Below are 24897 nucleotides of genomic sequence, written 5' to 3'. Positions count from 1 at the left end.
AGAAGGTGAGTCTGCGCAATTTAATTGTTTACCTCCCAATTACAGACATTAGAACTCCCAGCAACCAATGTAAGGACCCCGTGTTCCACAGTATCTGCATTTTGGTTAAAATTAAACAAAGATAAACATCTGGTCACACGATCTAAGGGAGTAGGAAATGGGGAGAAAGAAATATTCACGTCGAAGTTTGTATACACATAGACAAATCAGATTTTCACAGAAGCAGCACAATGAATGAGATTTACTTCTCTGAACTTAGACAGAACATGTTGGAGTTTGATTTTTACACCATCTTAAGTGGTTGCCTGCTTGTTTTAGGAGTATAAGCCTTATTTTGCAGTAAAATATTAAGTTCTCGGGGGTAGATCCAGTTTTTTACAGAGCATATGGAATTTGAAGGGTACTCTCTAAGAAAAAGAATATGAAATTGTGAATACAAATTATGTAAGGCAGTATTGCAAGTGAGTGAGTGACCCTGAAGGTTAAGTACCAATGGCTTCACAGTAAATTAACAAGGGTGAGAACCAACCAAGTCTTGTATTTCTGTTTCATACAAATGCTGTCTTGCAGAGTACTGGGTATTTTTCAGGTATTGAGCGCTCACTGATTCCACTCATTTCAGAAGCAAGCAAAGGATAGGACTAGGAGATGAAATTTAAGGCCAACCATGGCCTAGCCAAGCAGGTCAAGATAAATCTTAACTCTTTTGTTCAGTTATACCTTAAATGATAATTTGAAGTAAACTGAATTTGAATTCTGAATTCAAGTTCTGAATTCTGAATTATAAATCTGAATTCATGCTGATTGTGTTACTTAGTTAACTGTTAAAAATCCAAAATTGGGTATCTCCTATAATAGAACAAAGAGGAGATTTTAAAAATCATCAAATAAAAGCTGGATGTACGTGAGTCACAGACTAAACACGCTAGTTCCTGGGTGTATGTCCACTATTTATGATGAACAGCTGGAATTCATGTGCATTCTTTTACTGACTACAGACATCTGTGGCCTATTATCAGTGGAGTTGCCCCGTAAGTAGAAGAGGTTGCCTATTCCAAAGGAAACTTGTAGGAGTTTTTGAAGTGCTGACCTATTTCCCCATACTGTTGGCCAACTGTATACTCCATATACTTCATTCTTTATATACACATGAAATAGCCAGAAGAAAATTCACATAATTCTCCAAGTTCTATTTATAGGTGTGAGATACTATACAAGCAAACAAACCATGAAAGATATGACTCACTAATCCTGCAGATTCATAAACCAGGCTTAACGTTGTAAGTGCTGCCATGCAAAAACACTACAGAACTTTCTGTGCTGAAGTCCAGAGTTATCATATCCAGATCAATGCATGACAAAGGACAGAGAGACATTTTGCCAATGTTCTGGAATATGAACATATGAATAACCATCGGTCCAAATGATGTCACTCTGTCTTGCACCGATGAGGAAAATATCTTGAGAAAAACTCAGTTATCAATAACCTTAATCACACTGGAATAGAACTTTATTATCACAGGCCTTACTTAAGACTGATAGATATGATCGCCCAAAAAATTGCTTTAAATGTCTCCATGAAAAATATTAATAAACAACTTTTATTTTTTTAATATTTATTTATTTGAGAGAGAGAGAGAGAGCACATGTGAGTGAGTGTGGGATGGAGGGGCAGAGGGAGAGAGAAACTTAAGCAGGCTCTGAGAACCAAGAGTCCAACACCCAACCAACCAAGCCACCCAGGTGACCCATTAATAAAGAACTTTTAAAACCAGGGACAGGGGTGTCTAGGTAGCTCATCCAGTTAAGTACGTGTCTTCAGCTCAGGTACTGATCCTGGGATCCTGGGATCTAGCTACACATTCAGCTCCCTGCTCAGCAGGGAACCTGCTTGCTTCTCCCTCTCCTCACCTCCCTGCTCCCCACCCCCACTGCTCATGCCCTCTCTCTCTCTTAAATAAATAAATGAATAAATAAATAAAACAAAAGGACAAATTAGGAAAAATATGTCTAACATACGACCAGCAAAAAACTAATTTCATAATATTAAAGAATTACACTTAGATGATCAATAATTAGATGATAATAGTTCAAAACAAAAATAAGAAAAGAATATGAACAGACATAAACAGAAAACGCAAATGCCCAGTAAATGTTTTAAAGATGCTAAACCTCAGTCACAAATGTAAGAAACATAAACTTAAAAGCAATGAGCTATTTTTCAATGGACAGATCATAATAGAGATGGTTTCAATGACAGCGGTGAAAACATCCACAGTTCACAAGGGTGTGGGGAAAGCGAAGGAACAGGCAACTCTCATTCTCTGTGACAGGGGCGTGGTTGATACAGCCTTCTGGAGGGGGACTTAGCAATACCTCTCACACTTCAAAATGTTTATATATTTTGCCCCATGGATCACTCTTCTATGAAACTATCCTACAGAATTCTCAAAGATATATATTCAAAAACACTCTTTGCAGTGCTCAAAAAATTTAAAAACCAACTAAAAAACTAGAGAGACCCTAACTGCCCACCCACAGAATAATCTATTCCATAAATACTATAAAGGCACTAAAAAGAATATGGTAAATCCATCTATATGTGATTCTGAAATAACGGTATCTTACATTTCTTGAGCTTTCAATATGCTAGCCACTATTCTAAGCTTTTCACATACGTTTATTCTCTTAATAAACAAAAAATCTCTAAGACGGGACACCTGGGTGGCTCAGTGATTTGAGTGTTGGACTCGAGGTCTTGGCTCAGGTCATGATCTCAGGGTCATGAGATCGAGCCCTACATTGGTCTCTGGGCTCAGAGGGGGAGTTTCTTTGAGATTCTCCCTCTTCCTCTGCCCCTCCCTAGATTTGTGCTCTCTCCTGAATAAAATAAATAAATCTTTAAAAAAAAATCTCCAAGATAGATAAATTTTTTTTAAAAAGTTGCAGAACAGACTGTGTACTATGATTCTATCTGTATCATATAAAAATATATTTTTGACAAATATCAAATATGAAAAAATATTATATATATTTATGTATGTGTATGTGTATGTGTGTATATATATATGTATATATGCCCAGAAAAATTGGGGAAGAATACAAAAGGAATGGTAGACAGTGATTACCTAAGAGGAATGGGACTTGGGGGAAAAGAAAATGTTTACTTTCATAATTTTCTGAATTGTTTGAACTTTTCACTATATATGGAATACTTCCATTTTTTAAAAGATTTTATTTACCTGAGAGAGAGTGACAGAGATAGCAAGAGAAAGAATGAACAGAGGGAGAGAGACAGAGGAAGAGGGAGATGCAGGCTCCCCACTGAGCAGGGAGCCTGATGTGGGGCTTGATCCCAGGACTGAGCTAAAGGCAGACGCTTACTGACTGAGTTACCCAAGAGTCTCTATTACTTCTATTCTTAAAATGTTAATATGTGTTATCTGCCTAACTAGATTATGGTCTATTTAATTTTTTTTTCTACTTCTAAATTAAAAAAAAAAAAAACCTAATAAAAGATATTTGGGACAATGTAGCAATATGATAAAAACATGAATATTTCCTTTATATATCCTTCTATGAGCACATGAGCATATAGTACCTTCAAAATATTTTAAAAACCTACCTAAAAGTCAGCATTCAACTACTCCAACAAAAACGTCCTATCTCACTTTCTTTCTTAGGCAGGAACCCCCAGAATGTGAGGATTTAGATGAAAGCTCTCATGTGTCTAGAACAACTGACGGATGGCTTTCTTCCTCCCAATATCAAGTCAATTTAATAATAATTTATTAAAAGGTTAAGCTTAATTATAAATAAAGCCAAAATGAGGGGGGAAATAGAATTATCAATGTGTGAATTACAATACACCCTGCTCTGCCACATGTAACATGGGACTTGACAACATAAACCCAGGATAGTATCTCTGTGCCTGTCCGCAGAGCAGTCGATGCACAGTGACTGTTCACAGTATCACCACCATCATTATTGAAGCTCCCATCCACTAGCTTCTTCCTACGGGTCTAATGCTGAACTCCACACTTCACATACATTAGCATTTTTTAAAAAAAGATTTTATTTATTTATTTGACAGACAAGTAGGCAGAGAGAGAAAGGAGGAGGCAGGCTCCCCACTGAGCAGAGAGCCCGATGAGGGGCTTGATCCCAGAACCCTGGGATCATGACCTGAGCTGAAGGCAGAGGCTTCAACCCACTGAACCACCCAGGTGACCCTATATTAGCATATTTAATTCTCCAAACAACCCAGTAAGATTCTTGGTGACTGATTATTTACTAGAATAACATAAAATTATGAACATATGGAGAAAATAGAAACTGAAATCCGCAGGCAACTGAACCTAGATTTATAGCATATACTCCTAAATATTTTATAGGTATTTCTACCAGAAACAGACCATAAAATGGCTCCTGAATAGCCTCCGTGCCACTTGTTCCAGAAGTTGTTCCTTCCAGGTACTCCTTCCTCACGCATCCCACTCCGCATCCCAAGTGCAGGGGATTCTGAAACGTACGCCCTCCCTCCGCAGAAAGCCCCCCCCCAACTGTTTCTCTCCTCTCGCAAACTCCGCTGGAGTCTTACCTGTCCAGCAGCAGCTCGAGCACCTCTTTAGTGGAGGCAAAGCCTCTGTACGTTGACAGAAAGATGCTGATGTAGGTAAAGTCATTGTCCCCAAAAGCCGTCAACAGGTTCTCCACCAGCTTCTCCAAGGTTCCAGCTTTGATGGTCCTGATCTTACAGGTTTCGTACTGACTGACGGTATGTCCTGGAGGCAGCTGGTCCCCTTCAACCTGTACAATAAATTCATGATGAGGATCAGGCGAAAGAGCTCCCCAAAGTAAAACCCAAAACGCTGAGACTGCTGAAACAGCCTGTCACGTTTTCCTTGCTCTTATTTCATTTCCCGACGAGTCATGGAAGGCAGTTCTCCCACCTGGGAGGGTACTAGTGAGGTGGTGGGGGATGGGGGGGGCGCTACTTTACTTCACGGTGGTTACACTTGCTTCTCCTTGATGCCCTATCAAGAACCTGACTGCTGGGCTAAACTGGCCAAGGATGCTTCCCGTGAGCCCAGAATCAAGCTCAGCAGAAGTTAATCGATCATTTCCTTTGTGTTTTTCCATGGTGAGTTGTCAAGCTTGTTCTTACAGACATCTCCTACAGTGGTGTGCTGGGGCTGACACACACTGGCTTTGAAGAGGCGACTGAGATTTTCAGGACTTGCATGAGCCCCACTGACATCGTGTTACTGGGCTGAAAGACCAGCCATGGCCAGAGTGTGTCCTCCATGGAAATCTCTGGAAATCTGACCACGGTCTGATACTCTTCAGCCCACAAGAAGCAACAGCCTTCCTGATTCAATGTCATCAGCAGTCAGTGGAATTGACCAGGAAGTGGCTAGACCAGGGAGCCCTGTGCTCATCCCTGGGGAGTAGTGGAAAGGGTGCATGGGTGTATGATCCCTGCCTCCTGGAGACTTGTGCCCAACAACAAAGGACATGGGCTCCTGAGAAGTAGCTGTCACACAAGAATGACGCCGCAGATAGTACTGGCAGGTATGACCGCCCCTTGGGAAACATAAAACATAACAAGTGATTATGGATAAGATATGCAGAGCTCAAAATTGAGTCTGAGGGGAGAGAATTAAATGGAAGAAAAATAAGAATGTGCCTTACCTCCTGCCATAAATCTCTGCCTCACAAATTCTATAGAGATGCAATTTTCAGCTTAACGTGTCCTTCACAGGCACGAAGATGACCTACCAAGAGGATCTTTTTCTAAAATAAATCATCAGTGAGTGCCGATGCGGCAAACAATCGCTAGGCCGTTTTCCTCAATGGTGAGTTTAAATCGTGGCATGTTAGATTTTTCTAAACTGAAATAGCCAGCCATGTGAACATCGAGGAAGAGAAGCAAAGAACAGGGAACTGGATCTCTGAATGGTAAGCCTGCGCTCACGAGGCTGCACGTTTTCTTTTTCTTCGACTGGCCTGTCCCATGTTCAACCAGCGGAAGGAAATTAGCTGACAAGACTGCGTCCAGTAGGACCAAAGCGGTAGTTATTACTTTCAGAGAAGAGGAAGGGTAGCTCAACGTCATGATGTCTAAATGCTAGTGGGAACGAATAGTAAGACCCCACCTTCCAAGGTGGGTGATTTTCTTTATTGACTTCTCGAAGGATACTTTTGCTTTACGAAGGAACAGGATCTGGTCGGGCAAAATACCGAACCTGTCTGTAAGCCTCTTTGGCCTGCTGACTCAGATCATGGCTTAGTAACCATCCTTTATCACTCTACATGTAGTTTCAAAACAGGCCTAATAGTATCCGTCTGTCATCCTAGGGGTGACAGTCCACTTGAAGCAGAAACAGCAAATGGAAAGGATATAATTACTTTTTTTACTGGTTAGTACAGTGTTGCCCAACATGGGTGCTGCAAACACAAGTTCTAAAACAAAAGGTCCCGTGGTCAAGTTTGGGAACTCCAGAGTAAAGTCAAGCGTATTTCTTTACTGCAGAATTTGTCTTTAACATGCTAACGTGTTATGAAACTCCAAGAGAAGGATATGATCCCTTCAAATGGGCTTCCCTGTATTGTCTTAGCATCTTGCAGACCATCAGAAAGAACCTACTTTGAAAAACGTTAACTAAGTAAATCACTGTGATGCATTTAAACTATATTTCACTTCTGCTACCTTTCACTTAAAAAAAAAAAAAGCATGATAAAATACAAGGTCTAATTTTGATCTTCCAATATCCTTATCCACTTGACCTCTTCCTTAATACCAAAATGCACGGATGTTTTCTATGTTTTCCTTTATCACTTCAGACAATCTGGTTCCAGAAAAATGATCAGCCTAATGATATTAAAAAGTAGTTAAAAAACGTGCTTCGATGTCAAATGTTAACAACAACCATGAAAAGAACGGCTTCTCATTCTCCAGGGATATTCAAGCTCTAATTCTAAATCAAACTTCCTTACCTTGAGACACTGTTTCCTTACCAAACAATCTTGTAATTTGAGGATTCTTATTTTACTCACCACGCAAATTCTGCTTTAAATCTGTTCTTCTTGAAAGTAAAAACGACTTAAAAGAACTAATTTTTCCCTGAGCACTGCTGTGGCCAAAAATTCAAACACTGAGAAAAATACTTGTCAAGGGACCTGATGAAGGGGGTCCCCTTTCCTGCCAGAAAGCAGATTTGGCAGGAAGCCAAGGCTCTCCCTTGGGAATGGAGTCCTGCTATTCATTAACCCAGTCGCTTCCTTTAGTCCTCCTTTTCCTCTGGAGGAAAAAAAATCTCCATATGCGCGCCTGCCCCCCCCCCACATACCTCCTGGTGATGGTTTTTGTTCCTCAGTGTTTGCATCTGTGCATTAGGAAGAACCATGTTGGAGCTAACAGAACAGCTCATAAAATACTTTGACTATTTGGATGTTAAAAATTATTCTCTAGGTACAGGAACTGGTCTGGTGCCTACAATCATTCTCACAAGAATTCACAATGTATGTTAAGGTATCAGAGCCCTCGCTTCGTGTCCCGTTCTGCCCATTCGCTAAACACCCTAATATCAACTTGCCAGAGCAGGGGGGACGGTTCTTGGAGACGAGTTCAAATTTACCAACCCTCACATAGTACATTCTTGTGAAAGAAAAATTTTGAAATTATCCACTTATTCTTGGAATTACATGGAAATAAAATTATACAAAAGTGAAACAGAAAACCCAAATCTGCTGTACAGTTCACGCTGGAGAAGCTAGAATTTTTGTTTAATTTTTGTAGCAAAATATTCTCTAGCTTCAGAAACCTTTTAAGAGACTTTAGGATCTGTTTTTGTGTGTAGTATCTCAATACCTTTGAATTCTAGTTTAAAAGGAAAGTGGGGGAGGCAGGAGGAGAGCCTTGGCAGACAAGTGTTTAATATCCCAGACTCGGAGAGGAATACATGGAGGGCTGAGCCTGCCCTCTGGGTTAGCACGCTAACAGGAAACAGCTCAATCTGGATTTAATCAGAGACCATCGTTTTACTGACAAGATCATGATACTGAGGCCACAAAAATGTTTCAGGATTTTTTTTTTTATGGGTGGGGGGTAGGGCGGCAATCTCTCTGCCATTAGAATCTACTTCCTGAGAGAACATGTCTGACTCCTATGGGGTAAATATCTAAAACTCTGCTCGACTGTCCTAGCTGAGGAATTTCCATAATTATCCATTTTGGCACAAGGAGAACGGGAGAAAAACAATGTGAGAGATGAAATGTGCCATATTTCAATCCTGTTTCCAGTCGTGGAGAAAGACACTCTTTCACTTTCTGAAAACATAAACTGTTAACAACTTGGGTGTTTCTGACTTGAAAAAAAAAAAAAGTCCTTCAATCAAAATAATACTTCAGTCATCTGATACTTTAATAGTGGACATGCTAAGTAAACAACCTCATTAAAACAGAGACGGTACGAAGTCCTTCTCCAAGCCATGTTCAACCTTCAGAACATCAGTTCTGGGGCATCTTGGCCTCAGCAGGAATGTCAACAGCGAGTTATTTTCCAGTCATAACTCTCTAACAAAACCTAAAAGCCACATTGAGGGTTTTATAGACTTTAAGAAGGTACACACTGCTAGCTCTGTGTGTAATATTCCCATTTGAGAGAAACACATCATTTAGCCACATGAAATGTCATGAGACACTACACAAATACGCTCTGACCATCTGTCTGGACTGTATATGTATGCATCTAGGTGTATGTACGTATGTATGTATGTATGTATAGATTAAATGTCCTTGCCATACAAAGGAAAACATGCATGTAGGTAATGGCTGCCAGCACAGTGTTATAGCAAAGCCAGTACTTGTGAGAATTATGAGCTATGCACCCATAAGCCATTCAGAGACACAAGGCACAGTCCCGCACAAAACCCTAGGGCAAGTGATGTCAAGCTCAGTGTGAACTTCTGTGTTGGGTGAACTACTCTGGGTGCAAGCTCATTTTTTCTCTAGATTAAGGTTGCCGGAATCTCAGTTTAATGTTAATTTCAGATAAATAATGAATAATAGGATACTTTGGGGGCATAAGGATGTCCTCTGTAGTATTTAGGACTCATACTAAAATGGTATTTGTTATGTATATGAATTTCAAATTCAACCTAGCATCCTGTATCTTTATCTTGATTTGGGAAGGCTGGGCTAAGTGCATACGAGGAGTACAGCATGGATCTCTCTCTTACTTATTCAGCCCCAGTGAACTAACCGTGCTATGTGCCAGGCACTGTGCAAGGTAAGAGAGACATAAAGGTAAAGAGCGTGCAGCTCTGACACCCAGGCTGCTGGGTCTAGTGGAGGAAAGAGACTCAAAGAAACCATTATAATGCAAAGTGAGTTAAAAAAACAAAATGGAGCAGAGATAGATAGACAAACACCACGGAAGAGCCTAAAGGTGGCATCAGAAAAGACATCCTAAATAGGGGATGCTTGCAGTGGGTTTTAAGTTATGAGTAGGAGTTAACAACGTTGGGGAGGATGTAGCAGAGACACCAGCACAAAGGCATTAAGAAAAGAGATATGAGGGTGGGGGGGGGCGGGAGGAGTTGACATCCTATTGGTTACAGGAGCAATAAGACCAAAGGAATGGACAGCTTGGCTAGAGAGTCAGCAGGGAACTACCCGATCATGGAGGATGCTGGTCAAATCCTATAGAGCTTAGGCGTCATTTCCTCTAGTTTCAAGTGTGGTCAGAGAAATCACAGTGTGGAGGACAGATGTGATGGGAAGTTTCAAAGCTGAGAAAATCAGTAAGAAAGTTGTTGATACTTGGGGTACATAACTGGAAGGGCCTCAACTTGCGTTAATGATGACAGAGCTAGAGAAAGTGGTGGGAGGGGGCATATTTAGGGGCTACTCAGGAATTGTCAGGACTTGCTGAAGAGTCGGATGCAGAGGATGAAGCTAAGGGAAAAGAACCAGGAACATTTCCCTGGTTTCTAGTGTGAATGCCTGAGATGGTAACAGCGCCACCCATATGAACGAAAACTGAGAAAGTGAAGCCAGATTTTCATGGCACGGAGGTACTGAATTCCAACTTAGAGACCTAGGACTCAAAGTATCTTGGGGATTTTTCCAATAGGACAGTCCAAAAGGCAGTTAGAATATCAAAGCTGGGGACAGGGGTCTAAGGTGGAAATACGTAGACATTACGTCAATTAAAATGGCTTCACTGTCACAGGCAGACTGTGTAGAACAGGAAGAACAGAGGACTGAGGAGGGCATCTGGAAGAAGACCAAAATTCAGAAGGTCCCAAGGGCAGAGATGGCAAGCACCAGAAGAAGCACCTGCACAAGCAGCAAACATACGCATTGCCTGATCCTTGGTAACATTTCTGGGTAGAGAACTCAGAAGAAGTCTTCATTCCCAGATTTAGACACAGGCCAACCCAACCTTCCATCTAATTATGCAAAAACACACAAGGTCCAGCCAGTGATGTGCTGGAACCGGCATGCCCTGCTTGGAAGAGCCAACTGTGCACACCCTTTCTCAGTTCCATGTTCAATGATACCGCCTTGGTATTGTAAATTCGGTCATTGTGGAAAGATTTACACATAGAAATTGGCACACTGGGCACAAATTGAGGCGTTTGTTCTGGAGAGCTATTTACCAGCCTGCCACTGCCCAGGAGCCCCTCCCAGATGATGCTATGGTAAATGCAGGAGGGACCTTCACACGGGGAGGCTGAATATTTTTCTCAATCTGTGTCCACTCTGGTTAAGGCATCTGTGTCCACTCTGGTTAAGGCATCTGTGTTGTCACTGTGATCTCTGACCTTGGGGAAGGCAGAAATGATGCCTCTGAGCTAAGAATAAATGTAGGTATGTGAAGGAAGCAGAGTAGCGGAGCATGAAGGTGCTCTCAAAACAATGACAGGGTCCCCAAGAGTTGACTTTACTTGAAGCCACATGTCACAGTGTGGTCAGACTTCTAGGATGAGTACCCTTCATCCTCTGGAAAATGCTAAGAGAGCTGTGACAACAAACAAAGGCCATTGTTTTATCACACAGAAACCCCAGCTCCCGCTACCATCCTGTCTTAACTGGGCTCCGTAGATCCCCCTTCAGTCCAGGAACTGTCCTGGACGAAACAGGAAATTGTGTTTTCCATCGCCTGAAGACGTAGTCCTCCTGCTGCTCAGTCCAATGTTAGCCTATCACAGACTCCATCTTGCTGATGCAAATCCCCACATCTGACATTCCGGTCCTCCTGGCAGGACCCCAAAGTCTTTACAGGGGCCAAATTAAAAAATCAGATGGATTTCAGGGAGTTTGCTACATCACATTTCCCAAAAAGATAATTTCACTTTTATATGCTACTTTTGTGCTTAAAACTCAGAATGCTAATGATAAAGATGTTCTGAATTAACCTGGGCTCCATCCCCATTTCCGAGGCCAAGTTACTACGGAGCCTAAGACAGTAACTTAATGCCTCCATGTCTCGCCCATCTGTGTTATAAAATTTAGAAATCACGTGTTACTTTGAGAAGTTTAAGGATTTAGAGCTGCATGAGGGGAGGGAGGTCTGAACTGAAATAGTCTGTTGCATTTACCAAATCATGGCACAAACAGTCACAGACAGTTTAGGATCCAGGATGAATTTGCAAAATGTATGACTCCCTTCTTTCTCTCTCGTTCAGAGCCTCAAATAGCCAAGGTCATCATATCCTGAGGTCACAGGTTAACAGGTGTCCTGGCTTTCTGGAACTCATTCTGTTTTTGGGCGGCCCAGCCAACCTCTGTCTGGAAAGGTCAGCAGGGGGTAGTGAGCTTCCCTGTGACCTAACATTCTCTGTGAATGAAGCCTGCTATGAATGGAAAAGCTTCTCCACAGCCCGGAGGCTTTCCCAGCCCCCCATAAAGCCCATAGACAGTTCCATGGGGCTTTATCTCCTTCTCAGACTTAAAGGGCTCCTTCACCAATCCTTGGGGCATGAGGGGCAGGGGTAGGTTGCAGGGGTGGCAATTGCCTAATGTTCCCAAACATAGTCCTTAGTTTGATTCTTCTTCTACATACCACACTAAAGAATCCCTTCTCCTCCCCTATGGGATTAGTTCCCTTTTAAGCAAAGTAAACACTTCTTTCCCACTATTATTATCCCCTTTATAATGATAAAGCATAAAAATCAAAGCGCCATTATCAAAATGCCAGCAAATCATTATTCCCCTGGATTTCAGAATTCAAGTAATGACTGTCTAACTTGCTTCTTCTCCCCTCCAAAACTAAGTCTTTAAAGTCTATGCGGACTTACAAATTCAAAGGTACAGGTTAGGGGCGCCTGGGTGGCTCAGTGGGTTAAAGCCTCTGCCTTCAGCTCAGGTCATGATCCCAGGGTCCTGGGATCAAGCCCCGCATCGGGCTCTCTGCTCAGCGGGGAGCCTGCTTCCCACCACCCCCTACCTGCTTCTCTGCCTACTTGTGATCTCTCTCTGTCAAATAAATAAATAAAATCTTAAAAAAAAAAAAAAAACCTGTTTAAAAAAAAAAAAAGGTACAGTTTAACTTTACTGTTCCCTCAAAGCTCTAGGACAGAGTCCTCAGAGCTGAATTTGACAAGGTAATATTCCTAGGTCAGGGATTTGTAGACATGGCTACGTACAGAGCAAGCAGGTGTCTTTCAACGTGCTCTCAGGTGATCAAATCCAGGGCAAGGTGGGAAGAACAATTTAGTTTATCTTGAGTACATCACTCTGAAAGATATTCTGAAATAAACTGCCTTTTTTCCGCAGGAGATTTTCCTCCTCATAATCTATAAATAGATTCTAAGAAAACCATCCTCATGCCCTAAATGAAAAGGAAGAGAAGAGAGGGTTCATAGATATTTACTGGGCATGGGTCAGACACTCCATCTTTACAATAATCTTCCAGAACAATAATTATTCTCATTTATATTCTCATTTAATAAAGGAACCTGAGGTTTCGAGAGGTGAGAGGCCTGGCCCAAAGGTACCCAGCCCATTAGCATAATGGACAGAGCCAGGATATAAAACCAGCCCTGTCTTTCTATATAGTGTGTTGCATTAAAACACAAAGCAACACAGTACTGGGTATTCCATCTCCATATCTGCGTACCCAGGGCTATCAGAACCATCAATAGCCCAGAATCTCTATACTTTATACCATTGTTTTAAGAAAGATAAAATGAAAGAACAGACCTGAAGGCCTGTTGAACAGTTTTAAGAACTACTCAGGATTCTATAGTTAAAAGAAAATATTGTATGTTATACTAACATCCTCTTTCCAATTTTTTTCCCCTACCTCAATTACTTTCACCAACAGTTGGGTCTTATTGTAGTAAATGCCTCCTTCCTCCTGACACTGACCGAGATCTCTAACAGCTAAGGGGGAAAATATTGTTTTAGTGCTACACACCCTCTCCAGAGGAAAACAAAAATCCCCCTCATTATTACAGTTTCTTAAATGAGTAAATTAATCCTAATAAATACAAATGACTTCACCCAAGGGCTCCAAAGAGGCCAGGAAAAAAATGTCAGTAAGCCATATGAGAAGCTACTGGATAACACAGAGTAAGAACCCATGGGGAACACGCATGCTCTCCTCTAATTTCCAGATTATTAATTAATTTTCCTACCTGCTAGGTTTATAAATCTCTCTAGCCAAGAGCTCATTTCCTTCTAGCTTTAGAGAGAAAGGAAAATGAAAGAAGAATGACAATGTGATTGACTGTGAGATTCAGCCAAAGTGGCAGGCTTGTAAATGCTGACACTTAACAAAAATAAAGGAGAAGATAGATTATAGAAAGGACTGATAGCTGGCAAAAACATAGATCCAACTTCTCAAGTGAACAGAAACTGAAAAAGCAACCATTCCATTCAATAGATTTAATGTGTCAAAAATATATGTAAAAATATAGGCATGTCAGTCGTAAGGAAAATATTTATCTTCCTAATAATATGCTCATCATTCCCATGGGTCATGACCCATTCTTGATCTCAAGTCAGTAAAAACAGTATAAAATGAACTTCCATTGTGCAAAGAACCCAAATGAGGTGCTAAGGGTATCTATAAGGAAAAAAAGGACTGTATTCTTTAAAAACCTATGGTGGAGATTATCTAATATGAATGTGAATCTTCTCCCTTAATGGCATGGAAGGGAAGGGATGGACAGAACTTAAGATTAGGGCATATTTTTGTTAAATAATTCCAGGTAAATAATAGAGGCCTTCCAGTGAGAATTTCAGATAAAGACCTCTTGAGTCAACGGTAAGGAGGACAATCAATGGTAAGAAGAGCAGGGGTTGGGGGAATCCCACAGAACCAGACTCTGTTTCTAGCTCTACTTCAATTAATCATCGAGTACTTGTCAGTGCCTTCTACTCCTCTCCGCAGTGGGCTAGAATAACTCTTTTTCACTTGGTTGTGTTTGGTAGTTCCTAAATACACTTGAGTGGATTCATTCATTCAACATGTACTTGTTGAGTCCCTACTATGTGGCTGTTGGAAGCCAAAAGTAAAAATAGAGAACCAGAGAGACAAGACCGCCAACTCACCCAGAAAAATCCACCTCCCCTACAACTAAAGGAGAAGAAAGTGATTTATGAGCCATCACTGCCTGGTCCTAGGCTTGTGTAATGAAGTCCATCCCCTAGCGTCAGTCTTCAAGTTACCTGACCCTAAGAGTCTTATGCTGCTCCACTGGAAGTACCATAGAGAGATATGGTTGATTTCATTATCACTTGAAAACAGAAGCTCTGGGCGCCTGGGTGGCTCAGTGGGTTAAGCCGCTGCCTTCGGCTCAGGTCATGATCTCAGGGTCCTGGGATCGAGTCCCGCATCGGGCTCTCTGCTCAGCAGGGAGCCTGCTTCCTTCTCTCTCTCTCTCTGCCTGCCTCTCAGTGTACTTGTAATTTCTCTCTGTCAAATAAATAAATAAAATCTTTAAAAAAAAAAAAAAGAAAACAGAAGCTATGAATACAGAGAAAGCAACTCTTTCTGATCAATACTATATATATATATATGAGCTTACTATATATATAGTAACTAACATACACATTGATATATAGTAGCTAATATATAATATATAGTAATTAATATATAATATAGTAACTAATAAATATATTTATATACTTATAAATTTATATATATATATATGTTTTACTATATACAGTAATTGCAGATGGAACCATTAACCAAAATGAAGTAAATATGAAGAATTCTTGGCCATAGCTTCTCTGTGACACACCCAGCAGTGCTATGGTAACACACCAATAAATTGTCCTATTCATGTGTGTAGGTCAAATCAGTTTTACTTTCAAGTCCAAAGATACTACGCCATTTCACAAAGATAATAAATCAGGCAATATGTTCAGAAACAGCTCTAAAGTTTTAGTTACAATAGTTTGAGTTTCTAAACATAAAATACTTCAAGATTTTTTGTGTGTGTGAATAATGTCACTAAGAACAATGTGCACTTGGGGATTTATTTCTGTTTCCTTGAACACACTAAACAGTTTCAAAAGAATCGCTTGGAGTGCTGGCAAAATTACTAATTCCTGAACCCATATTTGCAGAGACGCTGATCAGTCAACCTAGAATAAAGCCAAGGGATCTGCATTGCAGCCAGCATCCCACGTGATGCTAAATGCAGAAGATTCCCTGACCACCCTCTGAGGAATCCTGTGCCTGACAATGCGAGAAGAGAGAGGGGTACACTCCATCGACAGAATAAAGGAGAAGCTGACTAATATAAGCTTAGACAAAGCCATGGGATTTCTCTTAGTCTCAGGGTCCTCATCTGTCAACTTGGAATAATGCTACCTTGACCTTTCTTAACTCACCTTGATGTTGTGAGGATGATTCAAAAAAAAAAAAAAAGTGGGATGCACTTTGAACTGCTTGAGATAAAAGAGTTCTATAATAAACCAAGCTATTAACACTCATGTCAAAGACCTGAGATGCTCTCAAGCAAACCATGTGATCTTTCTGACATGTGTATGCTCTGAAATTCAATGCGCATTCCTACAAGAAGGGAAGGTACTAAGACTAGCCTACAGACTTTACTTCTGCCCTCAGTACTCTTCCCCCTGGTAGTCAACCCTGTGAAAATGCTCCTGCACTTCCCTCCTGCGGTATCCCTACAGATCGGGCAACCACTGATTCCCTTCTGGAAATCTCTGCCTCTTTAGTTTATGAACATCCCTTTCTCAATAACAACTAATGATTCTAAGCACTTTTTATGTATCCCATAATACGCTTATAAAGCAGATACATTTATTATCTGCATTTTACACACATTTTATAGACAAAGGCCAAAGAAAAGCTAAATGACTTGTCCCAGGGCAAGGAGTCAATCTAGGTGGTCTGGACCCAGAGTCACACTTTACCAGAATTCCAGCTCATGGCCCTCAAGGCTCTCCTTCCATACTACAGGTTCCTTGCTAGTTCCTGATTCTTCATTTAAGCACCAATAAGGGGACATTTCTAACATCCAGCCTCCTCTTAGTCTGCATCTTCTTTCTAGCCACCTCATACATAAATCCCACAGTTCTGCCTAACACAAGCATATCAACTTCCAGATCTTTATCTTGAGTTCTTAATTTCCTTCAAACTTTTCTTCTTCTGGGTACTCCAGAAGGAACTCTAATTCAACTCATTTCATTCCTCTAAAATCTCACCCCTTCTCTACCCTCTGACTTAGTCGATGGTACAAGTCATAAACCTGCCAGTCATCCTTGTCTCCACCTTATCTTCCCCTCAACTCCAAAATCCCACCTGTCCCTTTCCCTAAACAGCTCCCCATTCTATGCGCCTTCCTTATGGTCTTGCCTTAATTTAGACCTCATTTCTTAATTGGGGAGGTGTAACAAGCACTTAATGATGCTTGTTTGCCTCCAGTCTTGCCAAAATGTTCTTTCCAAAGCACAAATTCTACTTTTAGAATAAAGCCCAAGTATTCACTCAAGCCAAACAAGCCTATCCTATGCTTCAGCAATTCCACTCCTACATACCTTCCCAAAAGAGATGACTGTGCATGTCTACCAAGAGACAGACAGAAACATCTGTGGTAATCACACATTTTCCATAGCATGTTGTCAGTATCTGGTTACTTCCAGGCATCCTCCAGTAGACCGTGAAATCTTTAAAGGCAAAGACTGGTCATATTTGTATTTATAATTCCAGAAATCAGCCTATAACCACACCAACAAGCACTTCATGAGTATTAAATGAATGTTTTTAAGATAGGAATGAGCTTTTTATTTAACAAATCTACCATTATGTTCCCTAAACCAGCTTTACTTAATTATTCTAAATTCCGTCGAATAAGAAAGTCTGTACATGTAAGTAAGAAAAGTGTGTACAGAAACAATGCAAGTATGTAATATTTGATCATGACCTCTTAGCTGGACTGCTAAAGCAAATGCCTTTTTTTTAAATAAAGGCACCCACAGTGACCTTTTTTTTTTAAGGATTTTATTTTTAAGTAATCTCTACATCCAGCACGGGGCTGGAACTCACAACCCCAAGATCAAGAGTCGTATGCTCTATCACCTGAGCCAGCCAGACCCCCACCACAGTGATCTCTTAAAAACACAAATCAGAGCATGTCACTCCCCTGCTTAAAACCTCTCACTGGCTTCCCAAAATACTTGGAATAATATGCAGACTTGCACCATGGCCCACAAGGCCCCTCTGCCTACCTCCTTGACCTCACTACCAAAACCACCTCCCTCCCTAAGCCCCAGACACACGTCTTTCAGTTCTCAAAACACAGCAAGCCCATTCACACTTAATCCACCCTGCATTTGCTCCTTCTGCCTCAAAATCTACTCTGCCTGACTTTCTCATGATGGGTCCCTCCTCTCATTTACTTCTTCGGACGTGGAGTATCTCCTCAGCGTCACACGACCCATCTTCCTCCGCCAGGCCAGATCAGATGATCTAGGTTTCTTTCTTAACAGCACTGACGTGCTTCCTTGTTTGCTCTCTGTCAACCCCGCAACAGCCGAGCCCTTATCCACCTTGTCCACTCCCGTGTCGCTGGCACACGGAACGATGTCTAACAACGACTGCATGTTTGTAGTAATGAGTGAAAAACAAATTAATGCAAGTACATTGCAAATGATTTAGAAATCTGAATTAAAGGCTTAGTAAACTCCAAAGATGTACTGAAGCATACAAAAAACTCTGTCCTCTGAACTAAAAATCTGAGGTTAACAAAGATCTATTCACAGCAGGTGGGAATTTTAGTGAATTTATCAGAATGACTATTCTGAGCTTTTTTTTTTTTTTTTTTGAAATCTCAGTTCCATACTTGAATATCATGATTTTTAAAATTACTGAAATCATGGATTTTGGTTTTTTTCTCCAGAATTTCTTTCCCATCACAATTGAGATGCGGAATCAAGCACATGGAACAAGGATCTCTCACTCTGAGACTGACATTGCTTTCATTGTTCTATCGGACATAAAAGCTTTTGAGCCAATTGCTCGCTTTGAAAACACAGAGTGGAAATATGCATTTGTTTTCATATTTTACAACTCCAAGTGGGAGTATCAGAAAATGAATACATGAACTAATCAACCAGCTCTGTGACATAAGGGTAAATACACTGTAAAAAGTTTACACGGTGCGCGGTGGAGGAGGAGGGTTATTAGACAACCGAGAAGCTTCCAATACCTCCTGCATGAAAGATATGTTATAAAGTAAGCCGGGACTTCATTTGAAGTCTTTTAACTTCCCCTTTCTCCCATGCCAGGTTCTAAGCCTTAAACACTAAGACCACTGTTGGAGGCCTCTATTTATGATAATTTTTATTACTGAAACAAGTACGTGTTCAAAACATCTCATTCTAGAATTCTAAGTGAGGATGGTTTCCACCTTATAACAAAGTCCATTTGCAACCCCAGTCATTAAACTTAAGTGCAGGTCTAGAACCGAGCTTCTTTCCCACAAATCCCACTTTCATTCATTTATTCAAAAGTACTTGAGCTTGCCGTATGTTCATGGCACTATTATAAGACAGCGTGATACAGAAATGAACACAGACATGCTCCCTCACCGACCCAGTCACCATTCAAGCAGAGAAGACAAATATTAAGCAGATAATTCAATAGTTCGTTATCTAATGACAGTAGAGATCATTGCTTCCCCAAAAAGGAGCTAAAAGAACATATAAGAACAATAAGAGAATGGGGTCAGATTTTGTCACAGTGATCGGGGAAAGTTTCACAGAGGAAACAGAGACCAGGATAATCAGTAGCTGTTCATCAGGTAAAGGAGAGAGAGAACATTTCAGGTGAGGAAACTGCAGGTGCAAATGACACGAAACAGAAAGAAACTGGGTGTACCAGAAGGCTAGAGAGAAGTCGATGTGCTCAAAGGAGAGGGAGCCGCAGTGGCAAGAAATAAACTTGGCCAGAAGAATTCTGATCCTTAACCTAGCATCAGTGGAAAGCACTAAAAGGTTTTAGGACGTAAGTACACCACGATCAGATATAATCTGGGTCTACATAAAGAACGAACTGTCGGAACGCAAGAATGGATTCAGTTAGAAGACTACTAGAGAAGGCGAGGTTCTCAAAATGGGGACCATCCTCCACCAGCATCAGAACCACCTGGGAAACCTGTTAAAAGCAGATTCATGGGCCCATCCTCCAAGCTAACAATCCAAATCCTTGTAACTGGGGAATCTGCAGTAAGTCCCAGATTATTATAAGAAACATTAATGATTAAAAAGCACAGTAACACCACCAGAGGCATTCCAAAGATCATTAAATGAAATAAACCATGACTGGAATAAAATAATCTGCTTTTACTTAGGCAAGAATTCCCTCTTCTAAAATTTTGGTGTTACCACTCTCCTCTCCGACTCCCTTTCTTCCTTACCTTAGCAAGAGACCAATTTTCTCCTTTTTCCACTGTCATCGATTGACATGAGCTTTATTCGGAGTAGAAGCATACATACAGTGACTCTGAACTGTGTCTGACTGAAGCAGATCCCAGCAAGTGGACACAGAAGTTAATCAGTGTTACTATCCAAGTTCAATTCTGACTAGAAAAATTCAGATTGTGAATACTGTTAAATTTTGTTCGTGTGACCCTTTTTTTTCTTTTTTTCTTTTAAAGATTTTATTTATTTGTTTATTTGAGAGAGAAGGAGAGAGAGCACAGGCATGAATGGGGGAGAGGCAGAGGAAGGAGAGAAACTCCAGCAGACTCCACGTTAAGTGCAGACCCCAACACGGGGCTCAACCTCACGACCCTGAGATCATGACCTGAGCTGAAATCAAGAGTGAGACACTTAACTGACTGATGTGTGGCCTTTTCTAATACCAAGGCTCTGTTAGACACACACACTTGATCCCCACAACAACTTCAATTTAAAGATGAGGGCACTGAGGCTCAAAGGGCAAAGTAATTTACCCAGTCACGTTGCTTGTAAGTGACAGGCCACAGTCAAGCCCAGACCCCTGCATTCCAAAGCCACACAAAGCTCCAAAGGAGCAATGCCAGATGACTCCAGAGGTAAGACCCCCATGTGCTCCCTGAAGGTCCCCCACATACCTCACATTTCACTTACAGCAAACAGTAAGAGCCAACTCGAGGTCGGGTGCTGTGAATGAAACACACACTCTCAGGTCCTACACTCAACAGCAAGTCCAAATTCCCTCTGCGAGTTACTGGGAGGGGAAAAACCCCAGAGTGTGGGCCAGCTAGGACATGGCTGATCTATGTCAGTACAGCAGCTTAAAGGCAAATATTTAGACCTCGTGTTATCAGAAAAGCGGTCACTACGGGAGATCATGTGTAACTGTCTTAATCAAACGAAAGATAAACTTCTCTTGTCGAAGAGGTGTAATGCTCACGTTGTTAGTGGTAACTGTCTGTTTGGATTTTCGAAAATGCATTATCCTCTCCCATTTAAGAAAAAAAAAAAGCTACAACATTTCCCTTTCCAGGAATGTGATTTAACTTCATAGCTAAGCTAATAATCACTAGCTGCTTATTCGTGCAAACAAAGGAAGTCCTGTCTCCCCAAGTGGACACAATGGTCCTGAATGGGGATGGGTTAAGGATCTGGCCGCGGGTGACCAGAGCTGTGTGGATACCCACCATGCTGTCAGGCTGCTGTGGTCACTCGAATTAAAGTGGGGGCAGGGGGCTTCCCTTTCCCCTTGAAAAGCTCTCCTCACTCGCTTCCGGAGCTTGTAAGGTTAAAAAACTTAAAATTAGACGCATTCCCGGGAAACCGCGTAAACAGTTATTGTGCCCCAAGTAAATAACGAGCAAGGGGAATCAGAAAGAAATGCTTTTTCAAGGACTGAAAGGCCACTTGGAAGAGGGTACGACTGTGCAGGCGGCAGCCAGGCTAGGACTGGACTGAAGAACTATGCTTTGTAGCTGTGTCTTAATTGGAGAGGAAAGAGAGCATCTTTCAAACCTACTTACGCGATCAGATGGGCACCTAGCAGGGAGTGAGAAGTCTGTACTCATTCATTTTGCCAAGAAAGCATGAGAGGCACAAACAGGCCACTGATGTCTCAGAACAGCCATGGTTGGTGTGGAAGAAAAGCCAGTGGAGAGACTTTCTGGTTCAGTCATGTGCAAGCGTAGCCACCACAAACTCCTCCGAAGCCGAGGCTCTTGCTAATTCCACACCTCTTTCAAAGGCCTCTGAGACTAGGAAGGAAGGAGGCCCTACCTTTCATGTTCACTGCCGGCTGAGCTGGAAGGAAGTTGTTCAAGGTGTGAATGTGGAAAAGGAAAAATGCAATTTTTAAGGAAGTCGTATAGCAGGTCTTTGAACAACACAGGTCTGAGTGGGAGTGGGTCCACTGCTGTGTGGATTTCTTTGACTAATACAGCGTTTTAAGTGATTTTCTTCATAGGTTTTTCTTTTCTTTAGCTTACTTTATTAGAAGAATACGGTATATAATACAGCTGATATACAACATATGCATTATCCACTGTTTACTTTTTCAGGAAGGCTTCCAGTCAGTGGTAGGCTGTAAGTAGTTCAGTTTTGGGAGAGTCAAAAGTTATACACAGATTTTCAACTCTGTGGGTGGTCGACGCCCCTAACCCCTGTTGCTGTTCAAGGGTCAGCTGAACATTTAAATCACATAATAGCAATCCTACACAGGGAAATGCAATGTTCAACACAGAAGGAATTGTTTTCCCAATGTGGAGCCTTTTAAACACTAGTATTTTAAAAGCTTTATTTATTTGCTGGGAATGTTTCTGAAATGTGTTATTTTTCTGTCTTTAGAAGTAGAATGTCCTAAGCATAATTTAACGTTTCATTCATAGCTCAGTAGGCCACCAATGTTGCAAGGGACTACAGTATCTGTCCCTGGAGACACTGACCTAGAGAGTAGGGCTTATTACAAACTAAATCATCCCAAATACCTACACCTTCTTAGTTCACATGCATGTATAATCATCTTTACTTTCTTATACTCAATTATTCAACAAATACGTGCTGGGTCTTCTACCTGCGAGGTGCTGTTCTAGACTCTGGGAAGGCAACAGGGGAGGAACCAGCAACACCCTATGCATGATTCTAATGCAGGAGAGACGCAACCAATCAACAATAAATAAAAGGGTATACCAGACAGCTGTTAAGAGGCAAGAAGGGGTCTATGACAGGACAGGAGGACAAGGGGATGCAATTTAATGAGTAGTTAGAGAAGGCCTCGCTGAGAGGTGACATTGGAACACAACCTACCACTGGGATAGTCAGTTTTCATCTTATGACCACGTCTGCCTCCCTCTCTTCAAATGCGCTACATCTACCCAACTGTAAACAAAAACCTTCATTATGACGATACATAAATAGCCAATTTTGTTAAGAAATTAACATGGTATGTATTAAGAATGGTGGCCTTCCTTCCATAGTGCGCCATCTGGGTTACTCTAAGAACTTTTTCATGAACTTTCAGTTTTTCAAATATGCTCTGGAAAGCTGAAATAACCAAAAGCGAGCAGGTGTTACTCTTGTTTCTTAGGGTGCACAGGCCTCTAAACATCTGAAAACGTTGGCCTCCCCTTTCTCCTAGGGTAACCAACCAGCCTGCTTGACCCCTTACCTCTTTGCCTCCTGGACTAACTGCTCTCCACCTTCTTGCCTCCTGAGTGTGACGGTAGGCTTGGCCCTCAGCCTCCTTCCGTTTTCTTTCATACTGCTTCACTCACATACAGGTGAGTGGTGTCCAAACACATCCCTGTGATCCCGAATCTCTTCTTATCAGAAAACTGCCCAAGCATGCCATGTCTGAACTTGGAATCAGTGTGCCCCACCAGTACCCCAAATAAGTTCTTCTTCCCAGCATCCCTATTTCTGCTGATGATGCAATGATTCTCTCAGAACCGCCTTTGACTCCCCCTTCTTGCTGTACAAGCAGGCACCACGGCTAGTGATGCTTTCCCCAAGGTTTGTATCTGCCCTGCTAAAGGAAGTCAAAACACCTATTACTCTGGACAAGATCATGATTGCTAATGAAAAGTGATCGCCGCAGAATGCACAGAAACCTTGGGAGAAAGGGATCCTGTTCTAGAAATGTCAGACAGCTGGCCAGGTATTAGGAAAAGAATGCTTTTTCAAAGCTAGCATAAACCTTCTCTACCAGAGAAGAGGATTCAAGAAAGGTAGGACAAATATTCCAAATATGAAATAGAAGAAAGCAAGCAACTAAATAGGTCAAGGATTTCCAAGTGACTGGACGTAGAAAGAAGGCATTGGGCTTAACCCTGTCTACTTAGGGTAGCACAGATCGAAAAGCATGGCCACAGGAAAAGATAACAGTCATAATAAGCTGAGTCTTGTGAAAAGGGTAAGGTCAAGTAAAAGAGCTTTTTTCAGCTGTATTGGGAGCAAGAATGAGGAAGGGAGGAGCCTCATTGCTTGATGGGGGGAGGGCGGATAATGCTAACTGATAACGGAGAAAAGAGAACTATTTCACTCTTCATATGCTTCTATGTTTGCTATCAAGGAAAATAATCTTCAAACTGGAAAGGGTAGGATCTACATAGTAAAGAGGAAACTAGAGTCCAAGATAGAAAAGGTGATACTAAGAAAGCACTCGGTTAGCCCTTTAAGAAACTTTGTGTCTCCAGAGCCAGTAAGTGTCCTAAAAGGGCGCTGAAAGAACCAGCAGGTATTATAATATTAATGAGTGGAATATTCGCAGTAGCAGAGACTCACAGAAGTGTCTAAAGACTGGCAATAAGAAAACACACCAATTTTCAGAGAGGAGTTAAGGTAGACTACAAACAGTGGACCGGTTGGCCTGCCAACCATTGTTGCCAATATCCCAGATGGTTTACAAGCCGTGATCACTAGGAGCAAACATAAACCATGAGGAAAAAATCATATCAAACTAACTTCCCATCTTGTTCAGGTCCTAGGCAAGTATCATGGAATGCTCCAGACTTGTTCACAGACTCAAAACACCATTCCACCAACTCTCCCCTTAGATCTTTATAGAAACGGTGGCGCTCTGTGAGTTGAACAGATGGAGAGTTGGCTAGAAGTGTATCCAAACCAGATAGTCATGGGATGCTAACTGGTGAAGCAACGTGAACTCTGGGGTACTGCTAGGACGGGAGACTGTTTCCAGAAAGAGAACACAGTTTTGTCTTTGGCCATGTTGATTAAATCACGTTAACAAGTGACATAGATAATTATATAAAACCTTATTAAAATGAATTGAAAGTTATAACGGATACACTGCCTTACCAAATCAGAATTTTAGAAGATTTTTAAAAAGCTAGAAAAAAACAACTAACAAAATTGTGTTTCACAAAAATAAGTATTTTTTACATTTAGATTTTTTTTAATTAAAGATTTTTTTAAACTTACTTATTGGACAAGTAGGCA

At 41.3% G+C, this 24897-nt stretch overlaps 1 protein-coding gene across 6 annotated transcripts in view; it reads right to left on the bottom strand.

Annotated features, from left to right (window-relative positions):
• RGL1 (ral guanine nucleotide dissociation stimulator like 1) overlaps positions 1 to 24897 on the bottom strand; it is a 165186-nt gene that overhangs the window by 79720 nt on the left and 60569 nt on the right. For all 6 annotated transcript variants that reach the window (XM_013064222.1, XM_013064224.1, XM_004767942.3 and 3 more), the window contains one exon: positions 4601 to 4809. In XM_013064222.1, the coding sequence (XP_012919676.1) occupies positions 4601 to 4809 (209 nt within the window). The remainder of the gene's footprint in view (positions 1 to 4600; positions 4810 to 24897) is intronic.

The sequence above is a fragment of the Mustela putorius genome, unplaced genomic scaffold (genome assembly GCF_011764305.1).
Source record: "Mustela putorius furo isolate JIRA1106 unplaced genomic scaffold, ASM1176430v1.1 tig00537335_pilon_pilon_pilon, whole genome shotgun sequence".
Classification (NCBI taxonomy): Eukaryota; Metazoa; Chordata; class Mammalia; order Carnivora; family Mustelidae; genus Mustela; species Mustela putorius.
The sequence above is the reverse complement of the archived record's forward strand: the minus strand, read 5'-3'. Positions and strand labels throughout refer to the sequence as shown.